The 26,914-nt window shown below is 44.4% G+C and overlaps 1 protein-coding gene and 1 long non-coding RNA gene across 7 annotated transcripts in view; one reads left to right on the forward strand and one right to left on the reverse strand.

Moving 5' to 3' along the window:
- Nucleotides 1–3,144: 3,144 nt before the first annotated feature.
- On the reverse strand, nucleotides 3,145–8,582 carry LOC126637793 (uncharacterized). Its single transcript, XR_007628437.1, has 2 exons — nucleotides 7,794–8,582; nucleotides 3,145–4,757 (listed from the first exon to the last, which is right to left on the reverse strand). It is a non-coding gene; the product is annotated as an uncharacterized LOC126637793 (long non-coding RNA).
- A 128-nt stretch (nucleotides 8,583–8,710) lies between these two features.
- The window catches only part of MAF (MAF bZIP transcription factor), a 185,173-nt gene continuing 166,969 nt past the window's right edge, over nucleotides 8,711–26,914 (forward strand). For 2 of the 6 annotated variants that reach the window (XM_050311261.1, XM_050311262.1), the window contains exons 1-2: nucleotides 8,711–10,413; nucleotides 20,702–20,775. In XM_050311261.1, coding sequence (XP_050167218.1) covers nucleotides 9,332–10,413; nucleotides 20,702–20,735 — 1,116 coding nt within the window. In that variant the 5' untranslated portion in view covers nucleotides 8,711–9,331 and the 3' untranslated portion in view covers nucleotides 20,736–20,775. The remainder of the gene's footprint in view (nucleotides 10,414–20,701; nucleotides 20,776–26,914) is intronic. The other 4 variants (XM_050311263.1, XM_050311264.1, XM_050311265.1 and 1 more) reach the window with 2 other exon arrangements.

Below are 26,914 nucleotides of genomic sequence, written 5' to 3' on the forward strand. Positions count from 1 at the left end.
GCCCTTTGTATGACATAGTAAATACAGAACTAAAAAACTTCATGTACAGAAAGGCCTCTTCAGCATCACCACGAGGCTATTAGTGTCTCCCAGAACAATACATGCAGTAAGTGTGTGATAGGTGTGTATTGTCTTAAAAAAACACCTCAGAAGTTGAGATGTTTAAGAAGAGGCAAGAGACTTTTTTATAAGTGACTGTAGCAATGTGCTCACACCCTGAGCAGATGGCTCCTGGGGCAGAGGGAGCAGTTTTTTTTTGCTTTTCACATTCCAACCTGGTCTTTAGAGCACAGCAGAATAAAGCTGAAACATTTCAGACACTCAGAGCGTATCACGTGGGGCCATTAGGGCAGGATTAAATAAACATAATTAGAGGAACTCCTTCTGAAAGATGGTTCCGCTAAGGGATTCGAGTGCACACCTATTCTGTGCCCTGCTTGAAGTCCTAGTGCTGCTCCACTGCTAGAAGCAAATGGCTTTTGAAGGCAGCTCAGAGCCACCGAGCAGTCGCTTAGCTTTATAGTTTGCGAGCTGCATGTCATCTTTGAAGGCTGGGAAATTGCAGAGGCAGTGCCGTGATTCCCAGCCGAGTGAAGCAGACACTTGACACATTTCATCCCTTGCAATTAAGGCAGAAAAGCAGAAACGGGAAAATTCAAGCAGCGTTTTAGCGGTAGGCCACTCCCTCATCAAGATGAAGTACAAGCCTCACCAACAGATATATGCAGGACTGGTGCTAAGCACAGACAGTAATAAATGCACGTGAACTTTGCATGAGAAAGCCTCACACTTAGGAGACTTCATTTAGTGCTCTTAGTCATTTACACACATCCTTCTAAAGCGAAGAAGCTCGAACATAATCAAACCCTGTGTGAAAATTACCAAGTCAAATGCTGTTGTTCTGTTCTGTTCTCTTTTAATATCAGAGCACAAACTTCCCAGTGCAAAAATACAATCTTGTGATAAAATGACTAATACATGACTAAAGCCATTTTCCATTGTTCAGGCATAGCTCTGGGGATCATTTGTTTTTCATGGTAGATCCCTCAGACAGTGAATTCCTCTGGTGGTTGGGATTATATTAATGACCAGGACTGTTAGTCACCTCAAGGGAGCTGAAATAGGATGCCACTCTGGTTGCCTTTATTAATTCCAACTGCAGGTGTGAAAATTAATTTCATGGGTATTTTTATAATTTCCTTTTAGTTAAGGATTAGAGTTTCCAAATGACCCAGACTCCGGATGGAGACAAATTTGAACTGGGTCTGCCCGGCACCCCCATAACAGTCAACCAACTCTGACGAAGTAGGAGGAAAAAAAATAGACTTTCCATCCCTCACACGGTGAAGACAATGACACTGAAAGATATCAGATGTCATAATGACATACATTTCTTTGCACCAAGACTGTGTAAAGCAATCCAGTAAATTGCAGGTTGTTTTTATTTCTGTAGAAGAATAACACATTTGCCAATCGTGGGAGAAAAAAGAAGTTAAATATATCAAACCAAATCAAATGTAGCTGATTAGAAAGCTACAGTTTCCAGTTGCTGGCACGGGTACTGTTGTCACATAGATTTTCTGACAGATGCTGCTGTATCTCCATACTCAAGAAGACAGCTCCAGCAGCCAAGCTCCTGCCACAGAACTCAGACCTGGCATCCTTAACCATAGGTGGAGTTGGCCTATTGAATTTGGGGAATGGGAGGGGAGCTGGCTTACCTTGGCTGGAAAGGGCAGAAGTTGGAGTCATCTGGATCCATTATGGAGGGACAGACTGGGAAGGGGGAAACACCCCCCACTCACCCCCTCCTATGATTAAGCTTCAACTCCTGCCAGTTCAACTGGCAAAGATGTTGGTTCCAAACCTGTCCTGTATTCCCCTGACACCTCCTCCTGCCAGAGCCTAGTGAGTAATGCTCGGAAGATAAGCAGGTTAGGCCAGACTCAGTCAGACAATTAAAGGCTGGAGGTAACGTAAGATCCTTGCGCGCTCTTATACGTACAGCTCATCCGGGCTTTTGGGTTATAACTCGTTGCGCTCATAACCACCCTTCATCCGACAGCTCTCTCCTCATGTCTGAGGCATCTTTGCCATGTGGGCAAGCACTCTGCCTGCCCTGAGACCGACAGAGACCAACAGAGGTCCTGCCCGGGGCTGCAGGGCTCGCTGCTCCCTCCTTGTCTATGTTGCAGTCACCAGCCTCCATCCATCTCCAAGTGTCTCTTCTTTACTGCTGCTGTGCAAAGTTTTTATGGCCTGATCCCTCTCCCCCTGCACCCCCCGGAGCCATTTCCATCAGCGCCACCCGGGCGCACAGCGGGGAGAAAAAGCTGCCGCTTGGAATTGGCTTCGCTTTACACCTCCCTCCCTGCGCCCAGAGTGACCCTCCCTGCACAGAGCTGCCAGAGCCGCAGGGCTCCACGCCAGCCCTCCTCTCTTATAATGAACCTTTTTAGGTCATGTAAGCCAAGAACCTTGTGTTGCTAAAGACCCCATCAGTTACTTTAAGCAGTTATCGTATTTTACTGTTTACGGGGAGTAAGTCCAGAGCGTGGCGCTCAGCCCATCGCAGGCAGCGCGGTTTATCACCAAAAATTAATGAGTTTGTGCCATCTCGCACTTCAAGACATTAAATCACAGTTTTGCTTAAAATTTACTGAAGTTCACGAGTTTTAATAAAAGACCATCTCAACCTTCACAGTTACACGTCAAAACATCATGTCAGAATCATGCCCTCCTCACCACTTAACTGACGGCTGACTTTAAGAAAGAGATAGCACATAAAATTCACTTATTTTTTCATGCTGCCACTGCAACCATTCTTACTGTTGAAACAACTTAATGCAGAGCAGAAAGGGAGAAAAGCAGCAATAATTTTTTTTTTGAGTTAAAATAGATACAAATGCAGCATGCATATTACTGGACGTTATTGTGAGAGCTCAGATACATAACATCAATGTAATTGCTTTATTCTCTTCCTTAACTAATGCTAGTTTTCTGCTTCTGTAGAGTTTTCAGATTAATTTGTGCAGGAGTTTTTACCAGGTTCTCCACTTACCCACTTCAGCTGATTTCAGAGCAAACACCACATTGTATAGCTGCACACGATCACCCAAGTTATAAATGATAAATCCCACCATAAAGCTTGATAAAAATCTTTATTGCTATTTCAGTTTTTATTTCTTTTAAATAAATAGGTTTCTTAGCATCGAAAATGTCTTCATTGATTTTTACATTTAGGCAAAAGCTGTTCGTGAAAATTAGTAAACTAGGACATGCATCATGAAACAAGCACAGTGCAAATCTGGTGACACCAACCTTTAGCCACGTCCTAAGAGTCACTTGCAGCTTTTCAGTTGCACCTCTGTGCTGTCTTCCCTCCAGGTGGAGAAACTGCTTCTGGATCATACAAAGTTATTTGGACTATTTCTAGCACTTTATGAACGTTATAAGCAAGCAACGAAAATATTCTGACTGCTAAAAAGCCGTCACTTCGTTAGGACTCAGGGTAGACAGAGCAAACTCACGCACTCAGGTGTAGCACCGATGCTGCGTCTTCCACATAGTCACTGTCAGGCACCTCCAGGGGAATAAAATCGAAGCAGCTGCTAAAACCTCACAATTTCTAGAGCTAAAACACAAGCCCTCTTGGATACATAACAAAAGCAACCAAGATGTGTGTTTAAGCCTGACTTTTCAAGCTACTTTTTTTCTAGCATAGCAATAGAAACTGTACAGACAAATGAAAATAGGTTGTATATTTAAGGTCTGTGCAGAATGGCCAAATAGGAGACTGTATAGGAAAATAAAACAATTCTTTTTCTCCCCCTTTTGCACAGTTTTGAAATGCGGCAAGTCTGGTGGATTCAGTAACACTAATACAAAACTGGAAAGTGAAGAGAGAGGAAAAGCAAGTTTCATTAACAGAGAGAATTCTACATAAAATATACTGGAGCTGATGGAGGAAAGGAAGAAACAGCCAAGATGTTCAGCTGCAAGTGAAGTCCAATTTGATGCTCAGCGTGAGTTTAAAGGGAAGATTTTCTCAGCCTTAAAATAAAAGAGCAGTATTGGATGCGTATGGGGCAGAAAACTGTCGTCACAGAAATGGATTGTACCGGGCTCGGGAAAAGCGAGAGTGGCAAAAGTAGCTCATTTTGCTGTGCTACATTTATAGATGTGCTCATTTGAATGCTCCCAGGAGGACCAGCTTTATGCTGGTCCAGACGAAATTACACAGGCATCCTACCACGCCACACCACGATGATAAACCCTGAGTGTACAGGAGATCCACCACAAGTTAACTGGGAATTTTGCCTTTGAATTTTGGGGAGCAGACCTGATTTCCTGCCAGCAGATCAAATGCTTTCTTTTATTTCTTGTAGGATCAGCCCTCTGACATAAACAAATTGCTAACATCAAGGACCTGATCCTGCTTCCCCTGAAATCAATACAGGTTTTGTCATTGGTTTCAATGGGATCAAGGATTCAATCCCACCGTTTTTGAAGTCAATAGGGTTTGGGTTTTCTCTGAATAAGCAAGGTTGCGTTAGTACTGCAGAATGGGCCTAAATTATATTGATTATTTGGATGTAAAACCAAGCATAAAAACAGGATTAGGTGAAAAAGGGAAATGTATGAGAGAGTGAGCGTAGAGCAGCATCCATTCATGGCGTGCAGCGGGTCAGCAGGAGCTCCACCAGAGCAAAGGCTGCAGTGGCACAGCACCAGTGAGACAAGTCCATCGGAAAATACTGGGGGGAAGAAAGACGAAAATTCACTGTGGAGAGCCTTTTTCATCTGCTCCTTCTAAAGCAAACCTTTGAGTCACTCACCCTTTATTAAAAACAAACAAAACATTGACAGAAGAAATTATTGTCACATATACACACACACAGTAATTGATTCTGCTTCTTCGCTGCTGCTTCTTTTCCCTCTCCTCCGATACAGGGGTTGTTCTGTGTTTCTGTAACAACTACTGGCAAATCAGAATTTATTGTACATATGTTTGTGTTCCACTTAATAAAAAATATACTTATATTTTCAGATAAACTTTGTTAGTAATTCATGAGGTAAGTGACTATTTATGCTAATAAGGGAGAAATATATTCTCAAGCATAATGCATTACATAAATTTGAATGCAAAATGTTCAATTATGAAGTAAATACAGGTAATGCGAATAGTAAATTACATCCAATAAAAATATATAAAGAATGTGTCTTCAAAGAGAGAGAGGCTTTTATTTGCGTCTGTGAGTTGTTTAAAGAGAAAAGAATTAATAAATACTGAATTACTCTTATGATGATTTAGCTCATAATTCACCAATCCATAACGACTCCCAGTAATCAGACTGTTGTTTCATACCCTCCAATATAAGGCAGGACTGTTTCCTCAGCAATTTTATCCCTACCAGATTATCTCGTCTGATTCTATTAATTCTCTCCCATAAATCTGCTAACAGTGATATGTGATTTACTTACCCTGTTAACTGATCTGAAGACTGTTAAAAGGATTTATCTAGCACTGCACCTAGGAGCAGTTTATGCCTTATCACTCTGCTACTCCGAAGAAGTCTTTCTGAAATCAATTTGGCCGGTTTCATACTTAAATTCAGCGGGCACTGTTTAGTTCTGCACCATAAAATAAGACACTAGATAAACAAAAGGAGCAGTAACTGTACTTAATGTGTTGGCCTTGATATGTGTTTAAGTTATAACAAATCACACCCTGAGTCCACATAACACAGAACCTGCACGTTTCGTTTCTGCTAAAATCCCGTGTGTTGGGTATAGACACACACACGCACACACACTCCAGCGGTGGAAGTTCCTGCCTCAGCTGCTGGCGTGCTCAGCGCAGGCCGACCCCAGTGGATTTGGAGTTAATGTTTCACATCCCCCCTGCACGATCTGTCAGAAAACTCTCCCACAATAAATATACATTAGTTTGGAGGCTTATGAGCCAGGTCAGCGGCACGCTGGGAGCAAGAAGGGCTCCACGGCACGTCGTCGAACAGCGATGCTTAAAAACAAGCCAGAGCAAGAGGCTGTGAGAGGGACGGTGGAGTTTTCCCTCTGCCTGGCTCAGGGCAGGATTGTTACAAACAGTGCTGGGAAAAGGGAGCAGTCTGAGGGAATTGGCCTGCGATAATTGTGGAAAAACTGAAGACTGAATAGCTCTAATTGAAATGAAAGTGTGTGATTGTTATGGAAGAAACACTGTTAATAGAGGACTGTAAATGTTTAGACACCCATTGTGAATAGCCAAATAATAAAGAAAAATACTACTAAAATGAGAATTACATAGTGTAGGGAGGAGAATGTTGCTTCTGAAGGTTATCCAAAAATTGCTAATAATGTTTTTTTCTCTGCTGCGCTGAACAGTAGAGACATTTTGGTGCAGCAGTTCTGTGTAACAATCACACAAGAATAATATTGTACAACTAATAATTTTACTCGCTGTTCTGGTAGGTCAGAGCTTCAATTAATTTGCAGCACTTGCTTACATTGGTATCAATTAAGAGACGGTCCCCATTAGCTCACACAATTTCATACTCTTTGTCTAGAGTTCAGAGTTTACTCAGGAAATTTACTCGTTTGCAAATGTAGCACTTTGGATCCTCACATCCAAACAAACATTTTATGGGGCTGGAGCCACATTTCCACAGCCATCTACCACACGGGCAAGGGAAATACTACAACTGTGCATTCTGAAACGCCATAACCTTTTCATTTAAAAATATTAGCACCCATTTTATGTCTCTCACAGGAGAGCATGTTAAGCGGCATACATCGCCACATTCATCTTGCTCTGGTAAAAAACAAATACAGAGAATTGGACTGTCCTGAGAGGATTTATGCCGTGAGCCTGGAAGTTTTGTTGATTCCAACAAAGTGAAGAAATAGGAAAGCCAGCCCAAGTAGTTAACTTGTATTAACTTTGTCATGAATCGCAATCTGTAAGATAAAGCCAGCAGATGTCCACGGCTCTGTGTGTGCGGGTGTGTTTTGGGACTGTGCAGAACTGCTATTTTAATTTTGTTAGAGATGTTGGTAGCATTTTTTATCTTTACAGAATTGCCACTATGATCATTTCTAGATGTGGTTATCTCCCTAAATTTGCAGTATGCCCTACCCCTTTTAGCTGCCAGGAACAGTACATGCTGTATGACTTTCAGATGTTAGTACTGGCACTCACACTGAAAATGGCATAGTCAGAAGATGTTATCCATTCGTAAATCCACTCGCCAAGTCCTATTTCCTAAGCAGAGATTCTTTGGCTATTGCAAATGATGACTTTCACAGTTGGTGAAAAATCACCCAGAGCCTTGCCCGCACCTACAGAGTGATACCCTGAGTGGGGTTATAAATAGTGAACTCCGAGGGGGAAGGGACCGGGCATGGGGAGAAGGAAGGATTTGAAGTACAATGTTCAAGAAGCAGGTTTAATATATGACCAAGTGTCAGAAGTCAGGTTTCTGAGAATTACTTTTCAGATAAACAACTTTATAGCACCGCGCTTAATCTTACTTACTAGAGACATCTCATTTATCACGGAATTACAAGTAACTTTAATTCTATCGATATTCCCATAAAGCCCGGTCGGAAAATCGAGACTGGCAGCCCGGGAGGATGCGGGTCTGGTCTCCCCGGCCCGGGTGCAGCCGGGACCGGGCGGGACCGCGGCGGCTGCGGGGGCGGCACCGCCCCGACGGGGGGCCCGTCCTGTCCCGTCCCGTCCCGTCCCGTCCTGTCCCGTCCCCGCGCTGGCCGGGCCGCTCGGCACTGACCTGTGGACGAGAGATGGCGCTGTCGAGGTTCGAACCGAAGCCGCTCCGCTCCTCTCCAGCCGCTGCCGCTCCACGGCCCCCGGCCCGGCCACAGCCCCCTCCCGGAGGGGAAAGCGGGGCGACAGGAGGGGGTGGGGGTAGGAGGTGATGGGGAGACGAAAGTAAATACGATTAGTTCTAAATGTATTAAATTAATTAGTGCGGGCCGGCCAGGGTAGTGCGGCGCCGGGAGAGGTGGGGGGGGGGAAGGGGTGTTGGCGCGGGGCTTGCAAACTTGCGGGGCTCTCGCACCTCCGGGGCGGGCTGGGGAGGGGGATGGAGGGATCGATGCCCCGTCCCCGTACCGAAATAATCAATAAGTGAGCGGGGCGCTGCGGGGGAGCGGAAGCGATGGCCCGCGGCCGGCACGGGGGAAGGGCCGCCCGCCCGCCCGCTCGCAGGTACCGGCACCGGGCACGGCGGAGCCCCGCGCAGCCCTCTCCCCGCCGGGCGCTGCCGGGCTCCCCTCGGGGCTCCGCGCCCGGCGCTCCCCCTCTCTCCTCCCGGCCGTCCGGAGCTCCCCCGCGCCCTCGGGTGCCCGTGCGGGCGGGCGGGGGCAGCTCCCGGGCACCCCGCCCCGGGGCAGGGCGCTCGCCCGGTGCGGCGCGGGAGGAGCGGCCCGGCGGGTGCCCCGTCCCGTGCAGAGCCGTGCCGTGCCCGGGCGCGGCCCCGGCGGCCAGGAGGGGGTTAAGCGGGCGCTGACAGTCAGCTGAGCCCTGACTGACAGCCCGGAAAGTTTCCCTGTCGCTATACTCCTATGCTAATGAGCCCGGGCGGCGGGCGCCCATTGGCCCGGCCCCGAGCCCGTGTCCTGTGTGACGTCAGGGGCGCTATAAAACCCCGCAATGCTTTAAACTCTCCTGCCGGATCAAACCTTTAAATATTTTTCATCTTCTTGCTGTAGCTTTGAGGCCGAGTTAGTTTTTTTTCCTCTCTCTCCTTTTTTTTTTTTTGTTTTGTTTTGTTTTTAACTCTTATTTTGGTTGCGATACAGACTCTGATTTTTTTTTTTTAAATTTTTTTCGCCTTTGCTCTCTCTCCCTCCTCCCTCCCCCGATGAACCTCTCTCCTCGCTCTGCACTTTGCACGAGAGAGCCCAGAGGAAAGGCACCATGAAGTGTTAAAAATAACAAAACAAAACAACAACAACAACAAATTTACTCGCAACAACACCAGCTAACACTTCCAGCTGCGGTTCGCGAGCTGCGAAAGAGAGCGAGAGGAGAGAGAGAAGGGAGGGAGAGAGGAGGAAAAAAAAAAAAAAAACCTCTATGCAAAAGGCGAATAGCGAGAGCCCCGCGCTCTGATGCATCAGCGGAGCCTCTACGAGGGATAACGCGGAGCGGGAGCGGAGCCGCCGGGGCGGACCGGAGCGGAGGCAGAGCAGGAGAGCGGAGCGGAGCTCGCCAAAAATCAAGCTGGCTCACCCGGTGGCGACTCAGAGCAGCCCCCTCGCTCCCGGAGCGCACCCTTTCTGGAGGACTCTCGGCAGCAAAAGGATGGCATCAGAGCTGGCGATGAGCAGCTCCGACCTGCCCACCAGTCCCCTGGCCATGGAATATGTTAATGACTTCGATCTGATGAAGTTTGAAGTGAAAAAGGAGCCGGTGGAGACCGATCGCATTATCAGCCAGTGCGGCCGCCTGATCGCCGGGGGATCGCTCTCCTCCACCCCGATGAGCACGCCCTGCAGCTCCGTGCCCCCGTCCCCCAGCTTCTCGGCGCCCAGCCCCGGCTCCGGCTCCGACCAGAAGACCCACCTGGAAGACTACTACTGGATGACGGGGTACCCGCAGCAGCTCAACCCAGAGGCGCTGGGCTTCAGCCCCGAGGACGCGGTGGAGGCGCTGATCAACAGCAGCCACCACCCGCTGCCCGGCGCCTTCGATGGCTATGCTAGAGGGCAGCAGCTGGCCGCGGCCGCCGGCGGCTCCGTGCCGGCCGAGGAGATGGGCTCGGCGGCCGCCGTGGTGTCGGCAGTGATCGCCGCGGCGGCGGCGCAGGGCGGCGCGCCCCACTACCACCACCACCACCACCACCCGCACCACGGCGGCGGCGGCGGCGGCGGCGGCGGCGGCGGGCACCCCCACGCCGCGGCGCCGGGCAGCGCGCCGCCCTCCTCCGCCTCCTCGGCCGCCGGCTCCGGCTCCGGCGGCGGCGGCGGCGGCGGCGGCGGCGCCGGGGGGCTGCACCACCCGCACCACGGCGGCGGCGGCGGCGGCGGCCTCCACTTCGACGACCGCTTCTCCGACGAGCAGCTGGTGACCATGTCGGTGCGGGAGCTGAACCGGCAGCTGCGGGGCGTCAGCAAGGAAGAGGTGATCCGGCTGAAGCAGAAGAGGAGGACCCTCAAAAACAGGGGCTATGCCCAGTCCTGCCGCTTCAAGAGGGTCCAGCAGCGGCACGTCCTGGAGTCGGAGAAGAACCAGCTGCTGCAGCAAGTGGAGCACCTAAAGCAGGAGATCTCCAGGCTGGTCCGGGAGAGGGACGCCTACAAGGAAAAGTACGAGAAGCTGGTCAGCAATGGCTTCAGAGAAAACGGATCCAGCAGCGACAACCCTTCCTCTCCAGAGTTTTTCATGTGAGTTCCCACAGCCTTGCCACCTTAACTAAAAGTTCTCCGTGTGAGTTGTTGTTGGGGGCTTTGCTAGAGCCACAACCCCGCTTGCCACCTTCTATTACCTTTTTTTTTTAAAAAAAAAAAAAACAACAACAAACTCAAAACAATTTTAAAACAAAGTTGTTTTTTGAGTTGGTTTCTGGTTTTGTTTTTTTTTTTGTTTGTTTTCTTTTTTCTTTTTAAGGTGGGCTGGCTCCGTGTTGGCCAACCTAAAGTTCTCCATGAGTTTCCTTTCTGTTTATTATTATTATTATTATTTTTTATTTTTGTGGGGGCTTGCTGTTGTGTTTTTTTTTTTTAATTTGAAAGATTCAACTCGCCACCAACTCAGTTCTTCATATGAAGCTTGCTCTTCCTGAAACCTGCCATCCACATTATATATATATTTTTAAGTTCATGAGGTGTTTTTTTCTTTTGAGCTTGCTGTGTCCAAAAAGTCAGATTTTTTTTTTTTTGCCATCCTGAGTTCTTCATATGAGATTTGAGCTTTGCAAAAAGAAAAATAAAATAAAAAATTTAAAAAACAAAACAAAAAAAATATACAAAAACAATGTGAAATTTTTAGACTCCAGCTTGCTGAGTTCCATCAGTTTTTAGCGTTGTTGTGCAAAACTAGAGATATGCCTAGATCAACCTGCCAAAATCAAGCCTGCATCAACCTTCGGTGTGTTCATGTGAGTTTTGGCCTTAATCTGCCAAACGTGAGACTTTAGTCTGCCATTAGAATCCCATACTCATCTCATGCATTACGCTTGCTATTTTGTCTTAGCAACAATGAACTATAACTGTTTCGAAAGACTATGAAAAAGAGACATTATATTAATAAAAAACCCTGCATGCTGGTCATGTACGGTATAATTATTTTTTTTTTCTTTTGCTTGGAAATGGACTTTTGGAGACTATTATGGCATGGCATTCATCCTTTTGTTTTATTGCCTCATCACTTTTTTGGGTTGAAAGCAAAAAAGTGCAACCTTTGATCTTCCTCCTCCTCTTCCTCCCCATTAAAGTTTGCATCTGCTCTAAAACTGCTTTGAGTTACTGAAAACTTCAGACTTCCTTTTAAATGCACTGAAGCATTCCCTCTCAAAAAACCTGCCAGAATGGATTTTGATAACCTAATGTGGCAAAAAAAAAGTACTAAAAAAAAAAACACACAGAAAGAACTTTGGAAAGGTGTTCAAAAACAAAATTCACATCCCACTTGGGGGGAACATTGAAACCATGCTGTTGCCTAAAAACAGTCTAAAATTAATTTTAAGTGATCTGCCCCATTTTTTTTTTTCCTTTTGCATTTGGTCATTGTCAAATGTGGAATGCTCTGGGTTCCTAGTATATAATTTAATTCTAGTTTCTGTCATCTGTTAGCCCAGTTAAAATGTATGCTACAGATAAAGGAATGTTATAGATAAATTCGAAAGAGTTAGGTCTGTTTAGATGTAGATTTTTTTTTTAAAGATTGATGCACTAAATTGTTTACTGTCGTGATGTAAAGGGGGGTAGAATTTGCAACGGGACTGTTTTAAAAAGTAGTTTATGCAGCATGTGCTTGCAACTTAAATATAAGTTGGGTATATGTAGTCCTTGCTATACCACTGACTGTATTTGAAAACCAAAGTATTAAAAGGGGGAGGCACCCCTGTTTATATCTATAGGGGTATTTTACATTAAAAATGTATGGGTTGTTTTTTTTTTTTTTTTTCAAAATTGAAGTATTTGGGACTGAATTGCACTAAGATATAACCTGCAAGCATATAATACAAAAACAACAAAAAAAAATTACGAACCTGTTTAGAACGCTAATACAATTTATGCAGTTATAAAGATGGCATTACTGCACAGTTTTAAAATGATGCAGATTTTTTTACAGTTGTATTGTGGTGCAGAACTGGATTTTCTGTAACTTCAAAAATTCCACAGTTTTAAAGGCAATAATCAGTAAATTTTATTTTCAGGGACTGATATCCTGTCTTTTAAAAAAAAAAAAAATGGAAAGTAAATCTTACCACAATAAATATAAAAAAATCTTGTCAGTTACTTTTTCTTTTACATATTTTGCTGTGCAAAATTGTTTTATATCTTGAGTTACTAACTAACCACGTGTGATGTTCCTATGTGCTTTTCTTTCATTTTCAACTCTATGGTTATATCAAAAGAGAGAATAATCTACAATAATAAACTGCATTTTTTTGATTCCGTACTCAGTTTCTTAGTCTGTAGTTTAAAGTTCAATAACTCCGAGCGCAGTACTTCAGCGTACTGCCTGCCGAAGGGGCGATGCTGATCCAAGAGCTGGACTCAATAATATTCAGGAGGGGAGAAGGAAAAGGATAGCTTGCTGTAAAATGGAAAATTGTCACCTGCTAGAAATCGAGTTATTCTTTCAGGCAGTTGAAAAACGTGAGCTTTCAGGTGCTGCTTCTGACTTCTCAGTAGTGCAGTGAGCTCAGTTTCAGTGACTCAGATCATCCCACCAAGTTTTAGGAGATCTCAAAGGGGAGGTCTGCTTAAGAACCTGATGACATGATACAGCCCTGTATTTTGATTGTTTTATGATGGAGTGAAGTGAAAGGGAAGACTTCACATCCTCTTATCATCTGATCCCAGCTAAGCATGCCTGTCTCTAGTAAGAGATGACACCACATCAGGCATGGCTTGTCACAGAGCCACTTAATGCTAGATCGAAAGATTTCTTGACATTTTGGTCCATACTGCCTCCTTTTTCCTTTTTTACCCCCCTTTTTGGTTGTGTTTGCCCTGTGGATTTTTGTTTTTCTTTTTTTTTTTCTTTTTACTTTTCTTTTTTTATTTAGGGTTTGGTTTGTTTTTTTTTTTTTTTGCTACAGGCCTTAGAAAGCCCAGGGAGAGCTGAGGAGCAGAGAAAAAAAAAAAAATCCAAAGGACTTCCTCCAAGTTTTGAGGGTTATTTGTTCTAAACAATCAATCCCAGAGGTTAATGTGCTAGAAACGTTCAGGTCTCTTCACTGCAGTTCTCCATGTCAAAGGGCATTTCGACTTGAAAGGCTCCTCAAACCCTTGACCCAGTTTGTTTAAAGCCACCTTTCCCCGAGAGCCTCCAGTGTCCATTCACAGAGTCCTCTCCTGCTCTTGGAATGGGATTATCTGTCCAGTTTATTTGAGAGGCAGAGGCCTCTCCGAAGGATGCTCCAGCCTCTCCAGGACGGGGCGTTTATCTCCAGACCCAGGTTCATAAACCCAACTTTTTTTTTTTCCTTTGTATTTTTTACACCCTGCAGCTGATGCAACTCATTCCCAGCTGTAAGGTCATCCCTCCTGGGTGCTGGTGGCACTGAAGGGAGAGGACCTGTTGCCATTCCTCTGTCCAGCTGGTCCAGCCCCTGTTGAGGGTCGAGGTGCCAAGGCTGAGGTGAGGCTCTGAGCCCCCTGCAGCACCTGCACCCACAAGAGCCTGTATCAGTGGGCACTGGGTGCTGCTGGATGATCGATCTGCTCCTGCTGAGGTCCCTTTGGAGGGGACAGGCACCAGCCTCTCTGTTGGTGACAGCAGGTGTTGGTGGCTGCGGTCCCCGATGCCGATGCTGTGTCTCACCTCTCCCCGGTGCCGGGGCACCAACCTGCCCTTTGGCATCTGACCTGCTTTTGCACCAGGGTTTGAGTAATGGTTCAAGCTCCAGATTCTGGTTAATTTGAGTTCCATTTTCTGGTTAATGTGTAATCTGTGGGTAAACTGGTTGCTATTGGCCGAGCAGGGAATTATCTCCTCTCATAAAGACAAGGCTGCTCGTTATTTTGTCTCCCACCTCCCGTTCCCTGACTGAGCCCTTACCAATGCCCAGGTTTTTTCACAGGGGCTCACTTAGAAGCTTTACTGATGCCCTTGCCAAGAGCTCCCAAAGGAGCCCTGTCCTAAGGAAGGGAAGGGACAAGGCCTGCCCTCAGCAAAGTCCCTGCTGAAGCAGCACTGCAGTTCCCGAGGGAGCACGGAGCCCAAAGCCACCCGGAGCAGGACCCACTTTGGTCCAGCCTCATCCCTCCACCCCCTGCCACTTTGGGCTTCCTTACAGGCAAAGTCAGGAGCAGGCAATATGGTTTTAGAAGTACTGTGAATTGACTGAGTAGTGAAGAGCGAGGAGAGCACTGCTGCCTCCCTGAAGTATCTTTTTCCTTGGAGGAAAAAAAGAAAAAACACCCTATTTGAACAGTGATAAGAGAAACCTTTCCTAGAAATAGACTTCCAAGAACAGGGTGCAAAAGGAAAAATTCCTATCACACACCCAATTTGAGAGGGAAAAAAGGCTTTCTCCCAGTTTGGCATCATTACGACAATCTTGTGTTGCAAATTAAAAAAAAAAAAAGGAAAAAATGCAGCCTTCCTTAGGCTGCACTTGAATTTCTGCCTGAAACACGCCAACTGGCCAACTGAAGGGGAAAAAAAATAGGTGCACATTTTAATATTCACTAAAGCAAAATGAGTATTGGGGTTCTGTGTATGAATCATTGCAGGGGAGCGCCCACCTTTGCCGCAGGACTGCTTGCTGAGGACTAATTGGAACCGCTCTGCTCTGAATAACCTACATTCATTAATCACCCCTTGCTTGACTCTGGCCTCAATCCTGCTCCCATTGAACTCGAAGCTACAATCCCTGGGGGTTTCAAAGGAGAGCAGGATCCCACTGTTCTCCCACAGGTACCTCTCTGGCTAAAGCAGGGGGAATGCTGCCCGAGCCAGGCAATCGTGTGTCAAAAGGTGTGCGTGGTCCTAATCTCCCCATCACTAACAACATCCTATTTTTCCCAGAGTCCTATAGTGCTTTCCCATTTATTAACTACATTACAAAGAACTTTCATGTGACCGGTGCTGGGAGATACGTGCAGAGAGAGCGGCCCTTTGCTGGCTTGGAAACGGTGTGCGCTGTGGCGCAGCCCCCTCCTCCCTCCCCAGCCCACCTTGCCCTCAAGCATTTTTTATTTCCCCCCCATAAAATGAAACACAACCCTCTGCCCAACCTCTGGGCTTCTGCTGAGCAGAGTCCAAGAGTATTTTTTTGGTTTTGCTGCAGCATTTTCCCTGCTGGAGAAATGTCAGCCTGGACTGCATCCTAAAAAAAAAAAGAGGGTAGAAGGGAGGGAAATATCCCAGTCACACCAGTGTATATTTATTTCTTGAACAATTTCTCACTAGGCACTGTGGTGAGAAGTGCCTGTTTGCAAACGGAGCGGGGATGGTTTCAACTTATTAGAAAGTCTTCTTCACCCTTTTAAAACAAAAACGCCAGCGCTGAATCAAAATGTCACTTGAAAACTCCCCCCCCCTCGAAACATGGCAGCAAATTTTCAGTTTAAAAAATGAACTTTCCCAGCTCTTTTTTTCCTTTCCCTTCTGAAAGCTTTTGTGCAGCTGTTTCCTCCCCCTCCCTCTGCGTAGTGTGTAGGAAGTTCTTGATCTAGAATCATTCATAATTTTAATACCAATTTCTATTTGACATAATATACTAATATCAGATAGAGAGTGTAGCTGCTTCCTGGATTTAGGGAGGAAATGATGCATATATCAGAATTATCTGCTCAGATGCCAGAACTACATTGGTGTCATTTCAGCATGTGCTGCATTGAAAGGAAATCCTCTATATTTATTACTCCCGATCATCAGAGGAGCTAAATGGACCCACTGTTTCTGACACCTGTTCAGATGGCTGAATTTAAAATTTCACACAGAGGAAAAAAAAAAAAAATCCCACATACTTCAATGCTAGGAATTAAGATTTTTTAATAAACTTGTTTCCCTCGCTCTTTCCGAATCGCTGTGTTGTGAGCGGCTGCCATGACGCTTGGCCATTCCAGGGGTAGCTATGGAGAGTGGGATAGATTTTGTTTGCTCAGCTCAGACAAAAACCAATCCTGCTTATACGCACACACACACACTGTCTGAAACCAAATGCTTCAGATCTCTGTTTTAAGTGCAGGTCTCAGTATGAATAACATGACGTAGCACACCCCAGAACATGGCAGAGGTGAGCGGCTGTTGAGAGAATTTGTCTTTTGGGGAGGGAGCTGAGCACTCAGCCACTTCATAATTTTAAGGCTCCTCTAATGAATTTTTTTCAGGCACAGCAGGTACAAATCAATAGATTAAAATACTGTACACCCTGCCGCATCTAATTCTTGACTGCCTGAAATTGCGGGGGAGGACCGAGAATAACATTTGTCACTCTGAGGGCTGAGTGCATTCAGATTTGTGAGCTCTAAGCCAACACAATGCAAAAATAGTCCAGGATGTGAATTAACTTTTCGAGTGAAAAGCAAAAGGCCAGGGATCTGCGAGGCTGTAGCTGGCAGACAGGCAGCTCCATCCCCAGCTATCTACCATCGTTATCAGGTTGACCCGGCACAGTGTGGTAATGTCTCAGGCCCCTCAATGCACACTGCCTGTATTTCAGTGCTCTCTGAAATGATAATTTGCTTTCACTATTGCAGTAACTAGTTTTTTCCCCTCCGAAGTCTGGCTTTTAAACCTGTGCCACTTCGACGACAGTGAAGTGTGCAGGCCTGTAGCCGTGCTGCAGTGAGTGACGAGGATGGAGCTTGCCCTGCTTGGTTTGAAGCCCTGTGGACTTTTTGTCATGTTTTTCTTTTTATTATTATCATTGTAATTATTTTTTAATGCATCTCTATACCACATCTTGCATGGAGGGAATCAAAGCCAGAGCAGAACTTTGCTAGAAGTGGTGTTTCTCCACCACACAGAAAGAAAAGCCCCAGTAAACAGCAAATCGAGCAGTGTCCTCAAGTTTCCAGGGAGGGTAGAGGACGGAGCGTCCCTGGGTGCTGCTCTCATTTTTTAATTCATAAAGACCCACGGTCCTGAGCAACGCTTTCCCAGCTCATCCCCGATACAGCAAAGATGCCGAAGGTTGGAGGTGGAGGCGCCTCCCTGACCCTGACCCTCAGACCTCGGGGTTCGGTGTTAAACGTGGGTGTCCCGAGGACCGCAGGGTGCCGGGACAGTGGGGTGTGGCTGAGTGCCCACACACCTCTGCTTCCTTGCCGCCAGCCCGGCAACCCCCTCGGCCGGGGCAGCAGCAGGATTTGGGAGGGCGCTGGCGCGGATTTTCACGTCCCTGCTTCCAGCAGCACGAGAATAACCCGGGCTGGGGCTGTCTTATAAGGATGCAATCCCCCTCTTCCCTCAGGAGCTGCCCACCGGCGCCGGGGCCGCGGCCGGGGGGTCTCTCGGGGGCGGCCGGACTGTCCCGGGGGGCCCGGGCACGACCCTGCCCAGCCCCGGGGTCCCACCACGGCCCAGGCGGGCCGGGAGGGGCGGCAAGGTGAGGGCCGCATCGTCTGTCTGTTTGCTTGTTTGCTCGTCTCCAAAACCCATCCCTGGAGCAAAAGGGGAGTCTGGGCGGTACTGCGGATCCGTCCGTCCGCGCATCCAGAGCGGTGTGTCACCCGGCGGCTCCCGCGGGCTGCCCGGCCCTAGGTATGTCCACAGAGCACTTCCCTCGGGTTTATCACAATATTTCTTTCTTTTTCTTTTTCTTTTTCTTTTTCTTTTTCTTTTTCTTTTTCTTTTTCTTTTTTTCTCCTTTCCTTTTCCTTTCCTTTCCTTTCCTTTCCTTTCCTTTCCTTTCCTTTCCTTTCCTTTCCTTTCCTTTCCTTTCCTTTCCTTTCCTTTCCTCTCCTTTCCTTTCCTTTCCTTTCCTTTCCTTTCCTTTCCTTTCCTTTCCTTTCCTTTCCTTTCCTTTCCTTTCCTTTCCTTTCCTTTCCTTTCCTTTCCTTTCCTTTCCTTTCCTTTCCTTTCCTTTCCCTTTCCTTCTGTTCTTTTTTTCTTTTCCTTTTTCTTTACCCTTTTTTTCCCCCTTTTTCTTTTTTCTTTTTCTTTCCTTTTTCCTTTTTTCTTTTCCTTTTTCTTTTTTTTTTTATTTCCTCCTTCTTCCTTTCTTTTCCTTAAATTTTCCCATTTCCTTGCTTTCTTTTTCCTTTACACCTGTGCTCATGCAGAGACTAATCTAAACCCCACTGCAATCAAAGGGAGCTTTTTAAATGACATTTTGGATCAGGCCCTGATATCTCTGCAGGGAGCAGGAATGGGAGCAGGCAGGATTTACATTTCATGGCTTTTAAAGAATCTCAAGTACGGTCAGCAGCGTTTGCCGAGGCTGAATTTCACAAGTCTATGTGGATGTACCTCGGAATGTGTGTACGATTAAGCTTAAAGCCCTTTTCTGTAAGAAAGCAGGCACATTCACTTTCCAGAGGCTGAACCCTGCTTCTCCAATCTTGAAACGAGAGTTCTTTGCAAGGCCTTGGCAGTGGAGTGTCGCTGTTAAAGGGGATGGGAATGGGATCAGGGTAGTTGTTGGTATCAGCTTCTGAAGCTGAGGTGTCTCCACTGCAAACAGCCCCTGCTCTCTCAAGCACATAAAGCTGTGACAGTGAAACATTGGTGACGATAAAAATGAGCCCGAAAGTGAACCAAACAAGACCTAGTATTTTTTTTTTCTTCCCTCCCCCCTCCATCCTCCACCCAACTTAACTGCTTCCAAATTCCCTGATGAAACCATTTTAATATGTAGGAAGAGCTGCTGGAGCCTGCAATGCGATTCAGTGTTCTGTGGTGTGGGATGAACAGATTTTCCTTTCCGTAGGGTTTCCTCCTGCAAAGTCATTGTAGAGGAGGGAATACTGTAAGATTAAATCTGTTTAAAATACTATATTCATGTCACACCAGATACGGTCTCCAGACTGTGCACAGTCTTTCAGCTTCCTTTATTGTGAAATCCTTTTAAAATAGCACAGTATAGAGTAGAAAACTTATTGAAGTATAACTGTCTTACACCAACTCTGTCAGATAAAATGAAGGAAAGCGATCAGACTTCTTAAATGAATAAATCTGCTTAGTGTCTCTGGCTGCCTTCACACTCTCTTACTGTCTTTGACTCTTTCTTTATTAATAAATTGATAGTTAAATAAAGCTGCTAAATGAGTCGATGCACCTTGCCTGTGGAAGAGGGTTGGTGCCTCTTCTTCCAGCTCTGCTGTGCTGTGTCTGAATGGTTGTGGGTTTAGGGCTGGGATGGCCACAGCAAAGACTAAAAGTGGGCTGACCACACCACTTTCTGGATGCTCCTCAGGTGTGAGGCTCGAGTACCTGTTCCTCTCGGCCCTGTGCATTAATAACAGGATGAATTAACCGATTGGCGTGAAAGGAGAGGTCGTCCTGAGGAAAATGACACCAAAGGTCCACGGGAGTCATTTGCTTTTAGAGATCCCGGGCCAGGTGCCAAGTATTGCATTTATGGAAGCACAGTCCCCTTTCTCAAAAAAAAAAAAAAAAAAAAGAGAGAGAGAGAAGAAGAAGGAAGGAAAGAAAGAAAGAAAGAAAAACAAACAAACAAAAAACCCCATGCCACCGACTTTTGTTTTCAGAGCTGCAGAGCTGATCTGGAATCAAAATGCTGGAAAAGCACCTATAGTTTGTCTTGCCTATTTTTTTTTATTCGAGTCAATCAGACTTGTGGTTTATTCTTGCTCTGATTATGCTGCACAGTTACAATACATGGAGGAAGCTGAAGCATTCCTGCAGGCGGTTTATAGAAAATATATATGTATGCCTGGATATGCACACTCAGGGAGAGAAAGTTGACTATAAGGGACACAACAAAATATCCATGTTTAAGAAATGTGGATTGACTCGCTGACTTATCTCACTTATTGTACAAAGATTCACTCTATGTTGAAATTTTTTTTTTTTAAATTAGATTTTAAATATGTGTTGACAGGATGAATTTGTACAGTGTGAGTAACTGCAGGGAGAAATGACAGCTCTGCTTTTGTTATTAAACTACTGTCTGGAAAATAATGGAGTGTGTACAAAAATTGATTATTATTTTGCCAATTACATTAGTGCAGCTAATAACGATCATTAAGAAAGAAATACAGAAAGCTACATGCTTTCATGTCTTAGAAGCTGATATTCACTGGTGAGGCAAAAATACGTGTTTTTAAGGTAGTTTGTCAGTAAGTCTCCTGTTATTAATGTGAAGTAAATACTAGATGTGTGAGCTAGAAATGTTTCACTTCAAACTGTGTTCATTTCTTCTTCACTCAGTCAGAGTTAATAAACAGTGCAAGAGACTTTCTAAATTTAATTTACGATTTGCATATAAAAGGTCCTATTCTGTACCATAGTGGCACAACAGACAGGCTTTACAATGTTAAATATTCCTTTTAATAATGGTTTATTTTAATATATTTGCTAAATTAGGTACCCGAGAGAATCATCTACAACGGTGATGTGAAAATCCCTGTTACCTGAGGTCAAAAAAAAAAAAAAAAAAGGTATGTTTTCATTTTCATTAGCAATTTGACATATTTCAGCAGGGGTGGTAATTTCGCTGCTTTGTTTTCTGCTGCTAAGATGGTGCTTTTTGCTCCAGCCCCAGGGAGCCGGTGACAGGCTGTGGTGCAGCTTCCTGGGCTTTTGGGTGCCTGACTGACTTTCAGGTGCCTACAGGAACCATTTGCAGTGATGGGGCTTTGTACTTTTGTCAGCCAGGCAGCTCTCCCGTGTCCCACAACTCATATATAATCCTTTGCAAATGTTTTCTTTCTTTTTCTTCAAATGCTGGCGCTCAGACATCAGCTACGGGGATTAAGGATGGGTCTTCTGAAGATCTCCCTCAGATCTTGATGAAAATCATGAGTCTGTGTTAGACAACTTCAGTACTTACAAATTACAATAGAGTTTAATTCACAGCACTGCTTTCCTCTGGAAATTCATGTTCATTCAGTCTGTCAACATTGACTAAAAACTATGCCGCTAATGAAAATGTGGGAATTAAAACTTTCAATCCTTTCCCCTGCTGGACTCAAAGAGGCACTTTATTTTTTTTTTTTTTCCCATGGAATCTGATTTTTATTGACCTTGACTATAAAAATACTAAGTGGGTTAAATGAGCACCAAGGTTGCAATGACAGATTCCTGTGTGAATTTTTTTTATGAAACCTCCTATTTTGGTTAAGAGCACAGGCTGCTGTACTGCCTGCCGTGCTTTGATCAGTGGTTAAGTGCTATTAGAAGACAGCAGAATTTTATTAGATCGTGGAATCAGGCTTGTCTAAATAATAGATTTATTTTTTATTTTTTAAAAGTAATGTAAATAATAAAATAATAGATTTTTTCTTTTGTTAAAAATAAATTTAAATAATAGATTTATTACTTAAAATTTAAATGCGGATGGCGGAGATGTAATTGGTGCTCTAAACTCTAAAATAAATAGCACTGAGAGGAGTTTTTCATGGTGTATGTGCTGCAGGAGCACCAGAAGAGCTTCATTTTGAGCCTGATGCTCCTCTCACTTTCCCGAGGAACACCCTGGGTAGGGTTTTGCCTTAACTGCATGTTTTTTTCTGTATTTCACCACTGTAAATGAGAGGGAAACCAGACCATTTGTGGTTTTTTGTGAAAACTTAAAGTGCAGTATACTTTTTTGCAAGGACAGAGCCAAGTCACGATTCAGCTCAAGTAAATACATGAAGTGTGTATTTTCCTTGCAAAGGTGCAGCACATATTCCATCACCTTGCTCCTAGTGTAACATTTCTAATTTCAATAATCCCATTGGAAAACTGTAATTTCTTTATATATATATATATTTATATATATATATGTTCTCTATATATTCTTCCTGCAATTTCTCTCTATATATGGCTATTAGATTTATATAAATCAGGGATACATATTCTTCTTATAAATATAATAAAAAAGAGGAGCTTTTTCCCTTATGAACACTTGTGATCTCAGGACTTGCTTAACCTGCTGTTCTCCAGGACAGTTCCTTCAGCCTTCCTTCATTATTTTGTGGTTACTGTTTTCACATATTATAGAAAAAAACCCCAAACCAACCAGCAGCAAAATCCATTACTTTTAAGCAAATAACTCTTGAGTCTCGGAAGAGTTAACAAACTTTTATGGCAAGGTTCAGACAGTTCTGACCCCTATGGTAATATTTCATCTAAGGTTACTGTTGGGAGAGAAATCAAATTTCAGCTGTGAACATGATTGACAGGTGAAAGCAAGAGAGAGAAAGACATCTGGTCAGATGGGGAATTTGGGAAGGAGAAGGACAATTCAGGGAAGTGCCTCTGCGATATTAGGAATAATAAGCTTAGATATGAAAACTCCGATCCTCCACGCTGTCTGGAGGTGCACTCGCTTGGTATTCACCGAGGCGTTTTGGTTGGGGGTGGGGTGGAATTTAAGACTGTACATTTATAGCAGTGGACAGTAGTCTCCATGGTCTAACTTTCTAACTTGGCTCCTTTGAAGGAGTTGTGTTATTTCTGGCATACTTTTAGCATTTCAAGGCAGTCCGTTTTGTGAGTGTGACCGGAATGTTTGGAGGCTGCTGGTTTAAGAGGGTTTGCACCGTAAGGTGTCTGGCAGGTCAGGTGGCAGCAGGGTTGGTGGAGGTCAGGTGGTGGTGTCATGCCATGTCCTCCAGCCTGGTGGGATTGCTGCGAGTTTTCAGAGTAAGCACTGCAGGACAAAAATTGTGTTTATAAAATGCGCTGTTACACCAGCAAAAAAAAATTCGTTGCTACCCCATAAAATACTACAAAGGGGGCATTGTGGTATTTTACAAAGCAACTGTTATTTTCCAAGGGCCATGTTTTGGCCTATTCCAACCCCTAACAGCATCTGTCCCCCACAATACAGATGTAAGCCCAGGTGTATTTTATTGTGTTTCAGTGTATTTTGTTGGTCCAGAAGACTTTTTCCATCCTCTAACATCATGAAACCAACAGGAACAAAATATCCCTCTATTTCCTGATCAGCATGATGATAAGGGAAAGTAGAATTTTCTTCTGACATAAAAAACTGTAGGCAGACTTTCTCTTAAAAAGGGCAAGAAAAAAAAATCAGTTGTTTTTTATCACTGTGTGCAACACTTAATGTTTCAGTTCTCAAAGAGGCTCTGAAGGACTTTTTTAGAGCTCCAAGGGCAGGATGTGGCAATGATGGACCCTGGGATCTAAACTGCATCCTACCTACATCCCAGGTGAGAGGAGAGGTCCTGGATGGGCTCCTGGCTCCACTGTAGGCTTTGGTAAAATCCCCCTTGAATTCCTGGGGAATTTACCACACTTCCACCCCAATGGGAATGTGGTGGTCATACTAATTAGAAGCAAAATCTGAACTCATACTGCGGTATCTGAGCTGTGAATTCCCTGGATGGATGTTCATATTTGGGAGTAAGGGTGGATTTCCCCTCTCCCCAGTGCAGCTAAGCTGCTTTCAAAATAAAATAAATTAACCAGGAAAATCCACTCTCGTTCTAGAGTGGGAGTGTCCACCCAGGGAATGGATAGCACTGCAGTGTGGTTTACTACTTAATTTCCCCATATGGATGAGACCTAAACTAAAGGGAGAATAAGGAGCAGTAAAGAACAGAAATGTATTTTCTGTTCCTTTGCCTCTAAGACCTTTCACACAGGGGAAATCATGGCACTCTGAAAGTATACATTTACTTACTTTTCGCTGCTATTCCTGCATTCTCATATGCATTTTCAAAACAGATTTGTGTTTTGTGCAAGACCTTTTGCATCCTCATATACTGTTCACGTGTATTTTTGATGTGAAGTTGAGTCCATGTGTTGCCCATGACATCATTTCACCCTTCATGGCCATGGCCTGAGATGTCAAACCACCCAACTTCAGTGTAAACTAGACCTTGTCACCCAAGTTTTATTCTTAGACCGTACATCTGATAAAATTGAAAATTAAAGGTAGGAGCTGTAAACCCAATCAAATTTCTTTATGCATGAGTGAGTTATTTTTAACTTTCCGTTGTTGAATTTATACTCCTTGTAAAATGTCTTTATTTTCCAAGGCTGATATCAAGATAACTTCCATGAAATATTATTGGCAAACTTCCCACAGTAGTCAATGGGAGCCTTGTATGTATTTTTCAAGCAGATGTGCTGTATTAAGCCTAAATGAGAATCTTTTCTATCAAATGGGATGCAATATGTTATTCTTGATTAAAAAATTCATAGTAACCTCTCTCCCTCCCTTTCCTCTCCCTGAAAGTATTTTGTACAATTTACACGTCATTTCACACAGGTAAAAAAAAAAATTCGGGAGTGTTTATAAAAAGCACAACTTTACTATGGCTCAAACTCCCTTCTAGCTCATTCCTGTGAATCTGAAGTAAGAAAAGTTCTTGAGTTTTTATGAGCAAAGAGAAAGTATATGCTGTATATGACAGCTTTTACTGCCCTAAAATTCCCAGCAAAGTCAATTTAATAGTTTGCCTTGTGTTTAGAGTAAGCTCTAAAATATTTTCCAGTGATGTAGCTCTTGCTGTTGTTTAGTTCTAATAAAGGATTCTAAGATAAGTGCTTAAAAAAAAAAAAAAAGTAATATTTTTAACATCTCTTCTGGGTTTTCTAATTTGTGCCACTTACCAAATGATTCACACTGTACCAAAATACAGGAGATTGATGAGACAGGAAAAGTACTGATTTAACATCCCACATATAAAATTACTTCTCAGGCTTCCACATATAGTCCCAATGTTTAGAGAGTGAAGAAAGCGGGAGTTGGGAGTCACGGTCTGACTCACTTGTGAGACTTTGACCCAGTTATTTGATTCTAGATTCAGCAAAATACTGGAGCACTTTAAACTTGTTATCTGAGGTTTCTTCTAAAGGTCTCTTACCGTTGATCTCTTTATATCTCAGTTTACACAGTTATAAACATAGATAATTAGTTCTTACCTTCTAGGCTTTTGTGGGAGTTAAAAAATAGCTGTAATGTTCCTTGAAGCCCTTTAAGGAAAGCTTGTTTGTTGAAGTGCTTGTCATGTACCTTATTTTGTACCCTGGGATGAGAAATCATTGGTGTTGCCCAAGTCCCACTTACTGTTTCTACTGGGATGGGAATTTAGTCTCTTGAGTGTACCAGGCCAGGAGTACAAAGGTCAGGTGCTTTGGGAGCTGGTAATTTTCTGAATTACCCGTAACCTGACTTTACCCTGATTTTGAATGTGTCAAAATGTGGGCAAAATCATGGCTCAGTTATGTGCCCCCTTTCTCTCTTAAAGACAATATATCTTTAATACCTATACGTACACACACATATGTGGAATAGCTCCTGTGCACCTGCAAGACATGTAGAGGTCACACTGCCCTTGTAATTCCTCCCCTTCCTGCCATTACCTTTATTTCCCAAGGTTCGAGCCATTACCATTCAGCAGTTGTGCAGCTTTTCTTTTCTTCCATCCCCAAATTATTATTGTTTCCCTCCTACCTTCTACCCCTCCCGATCCGTAATGGAGTCCTCAGCTGTAAATTTGCTAACCGTAAAGATTTTTGCTTGAAATGTTTTGAAAATGCCGTGAGGAGGGGGAAAAAAAAAAAAAAAAAAAAAAAAAAAAAGAAAGCCCGTGAACAACACGCTGTGCCCTGCTCCGGCACTGCACTTCTACGGCAAAGATAATAAAGATATTAGCACTCATATAATTTCAGATAGGAAATGAAACCAGACATGAAAGAAACACTAGCTCCAGCTGTTGAGTGGGAATCAAACTAGCTATGGGAATTACAGGTATTGTCACCGGAGACAGCCTGACTTCTGAGAAATGACCTCAGGTGTAGGAGCTTGCTGTGGCCCCTTGCAGATATTAACACCTAATTAACAATCTGCGAGAGCATCCTACATCTTAATCACCAGTGAGGTGAGAATGACAATCACAAGGAGGAGAAGGAGAAGGGAAATGGTAATTTTTCCTCTGCACGCATCATCTAATAACCATGGTTATTCAGATGCAGCTAAATGCGATTTCCTTTTAGTCATTTCTGTCTATTGGAAGGCACAGTAAGTTCATTTGCTAGCAGGTAGGCAGCGGAGGTGAGAATTGAATTGATCTGAGATACTCTGAAAAATTGACCCTGAGGTCATTCCTAGTTTAAATTGGGAAGTAAGGCTGAGCTCATGTCTTCCCTTTCTTCTCTCCCCTCTCCCTACTCCCCCTCTTTTTGTGTTTCCAGGCATATTAGTCTGCACTGTGTAATTATTTAAACATACTCTGATGGTGGGGAACCTTGTTCCCTCAAAGTTAATCAAAATAAAGAGCGCTTTTGTTAGCGGTGATAGGTAATTAAGCGGCGGCTCGGCGTTGAGCAGGGACATTGTGCTGGGTTATTGACGGCAGGGTCGGGCTCCCCAGCCCTTCTCTGCGCAGCCCAGCCCAGATTCAGGCTCAGGCTAATTTAGGGAAAGGGGGTGTGAAGGTCTGTGAGTGCTTAACGGAGCCAGGCTGTAAAGGAGCAGGGTGCACGGCAGAGCATCCGGAGTCTCCCAGAGGAAGGGCTGTTTTCCCTGGGGAGAGGTGCGTGTTTTAAAGAGGTGAACAGTCAGAGGTGGCATTTCTGCTGCCTGCCTGCGGTTTTCTGGCTGCGGTTTTAGCCAGCAAC

This window comes from Myiozetetes cayanensis, unplaced genomic scaffold (assembly GCF_022539395.1).
Source record: "Myiozetetes cayanensis isolate MyiCay16 unplaced genomic scaffold, myiCay2020 scf16, whole genome shotgun sequence".
Classification (NCBI taxonomy): Eukaryota; Metazoa; Chordata; class Aves; order Passeriformes; family Tyrannidae; genus Myiozetetes; species Myiozetetes cayanensis.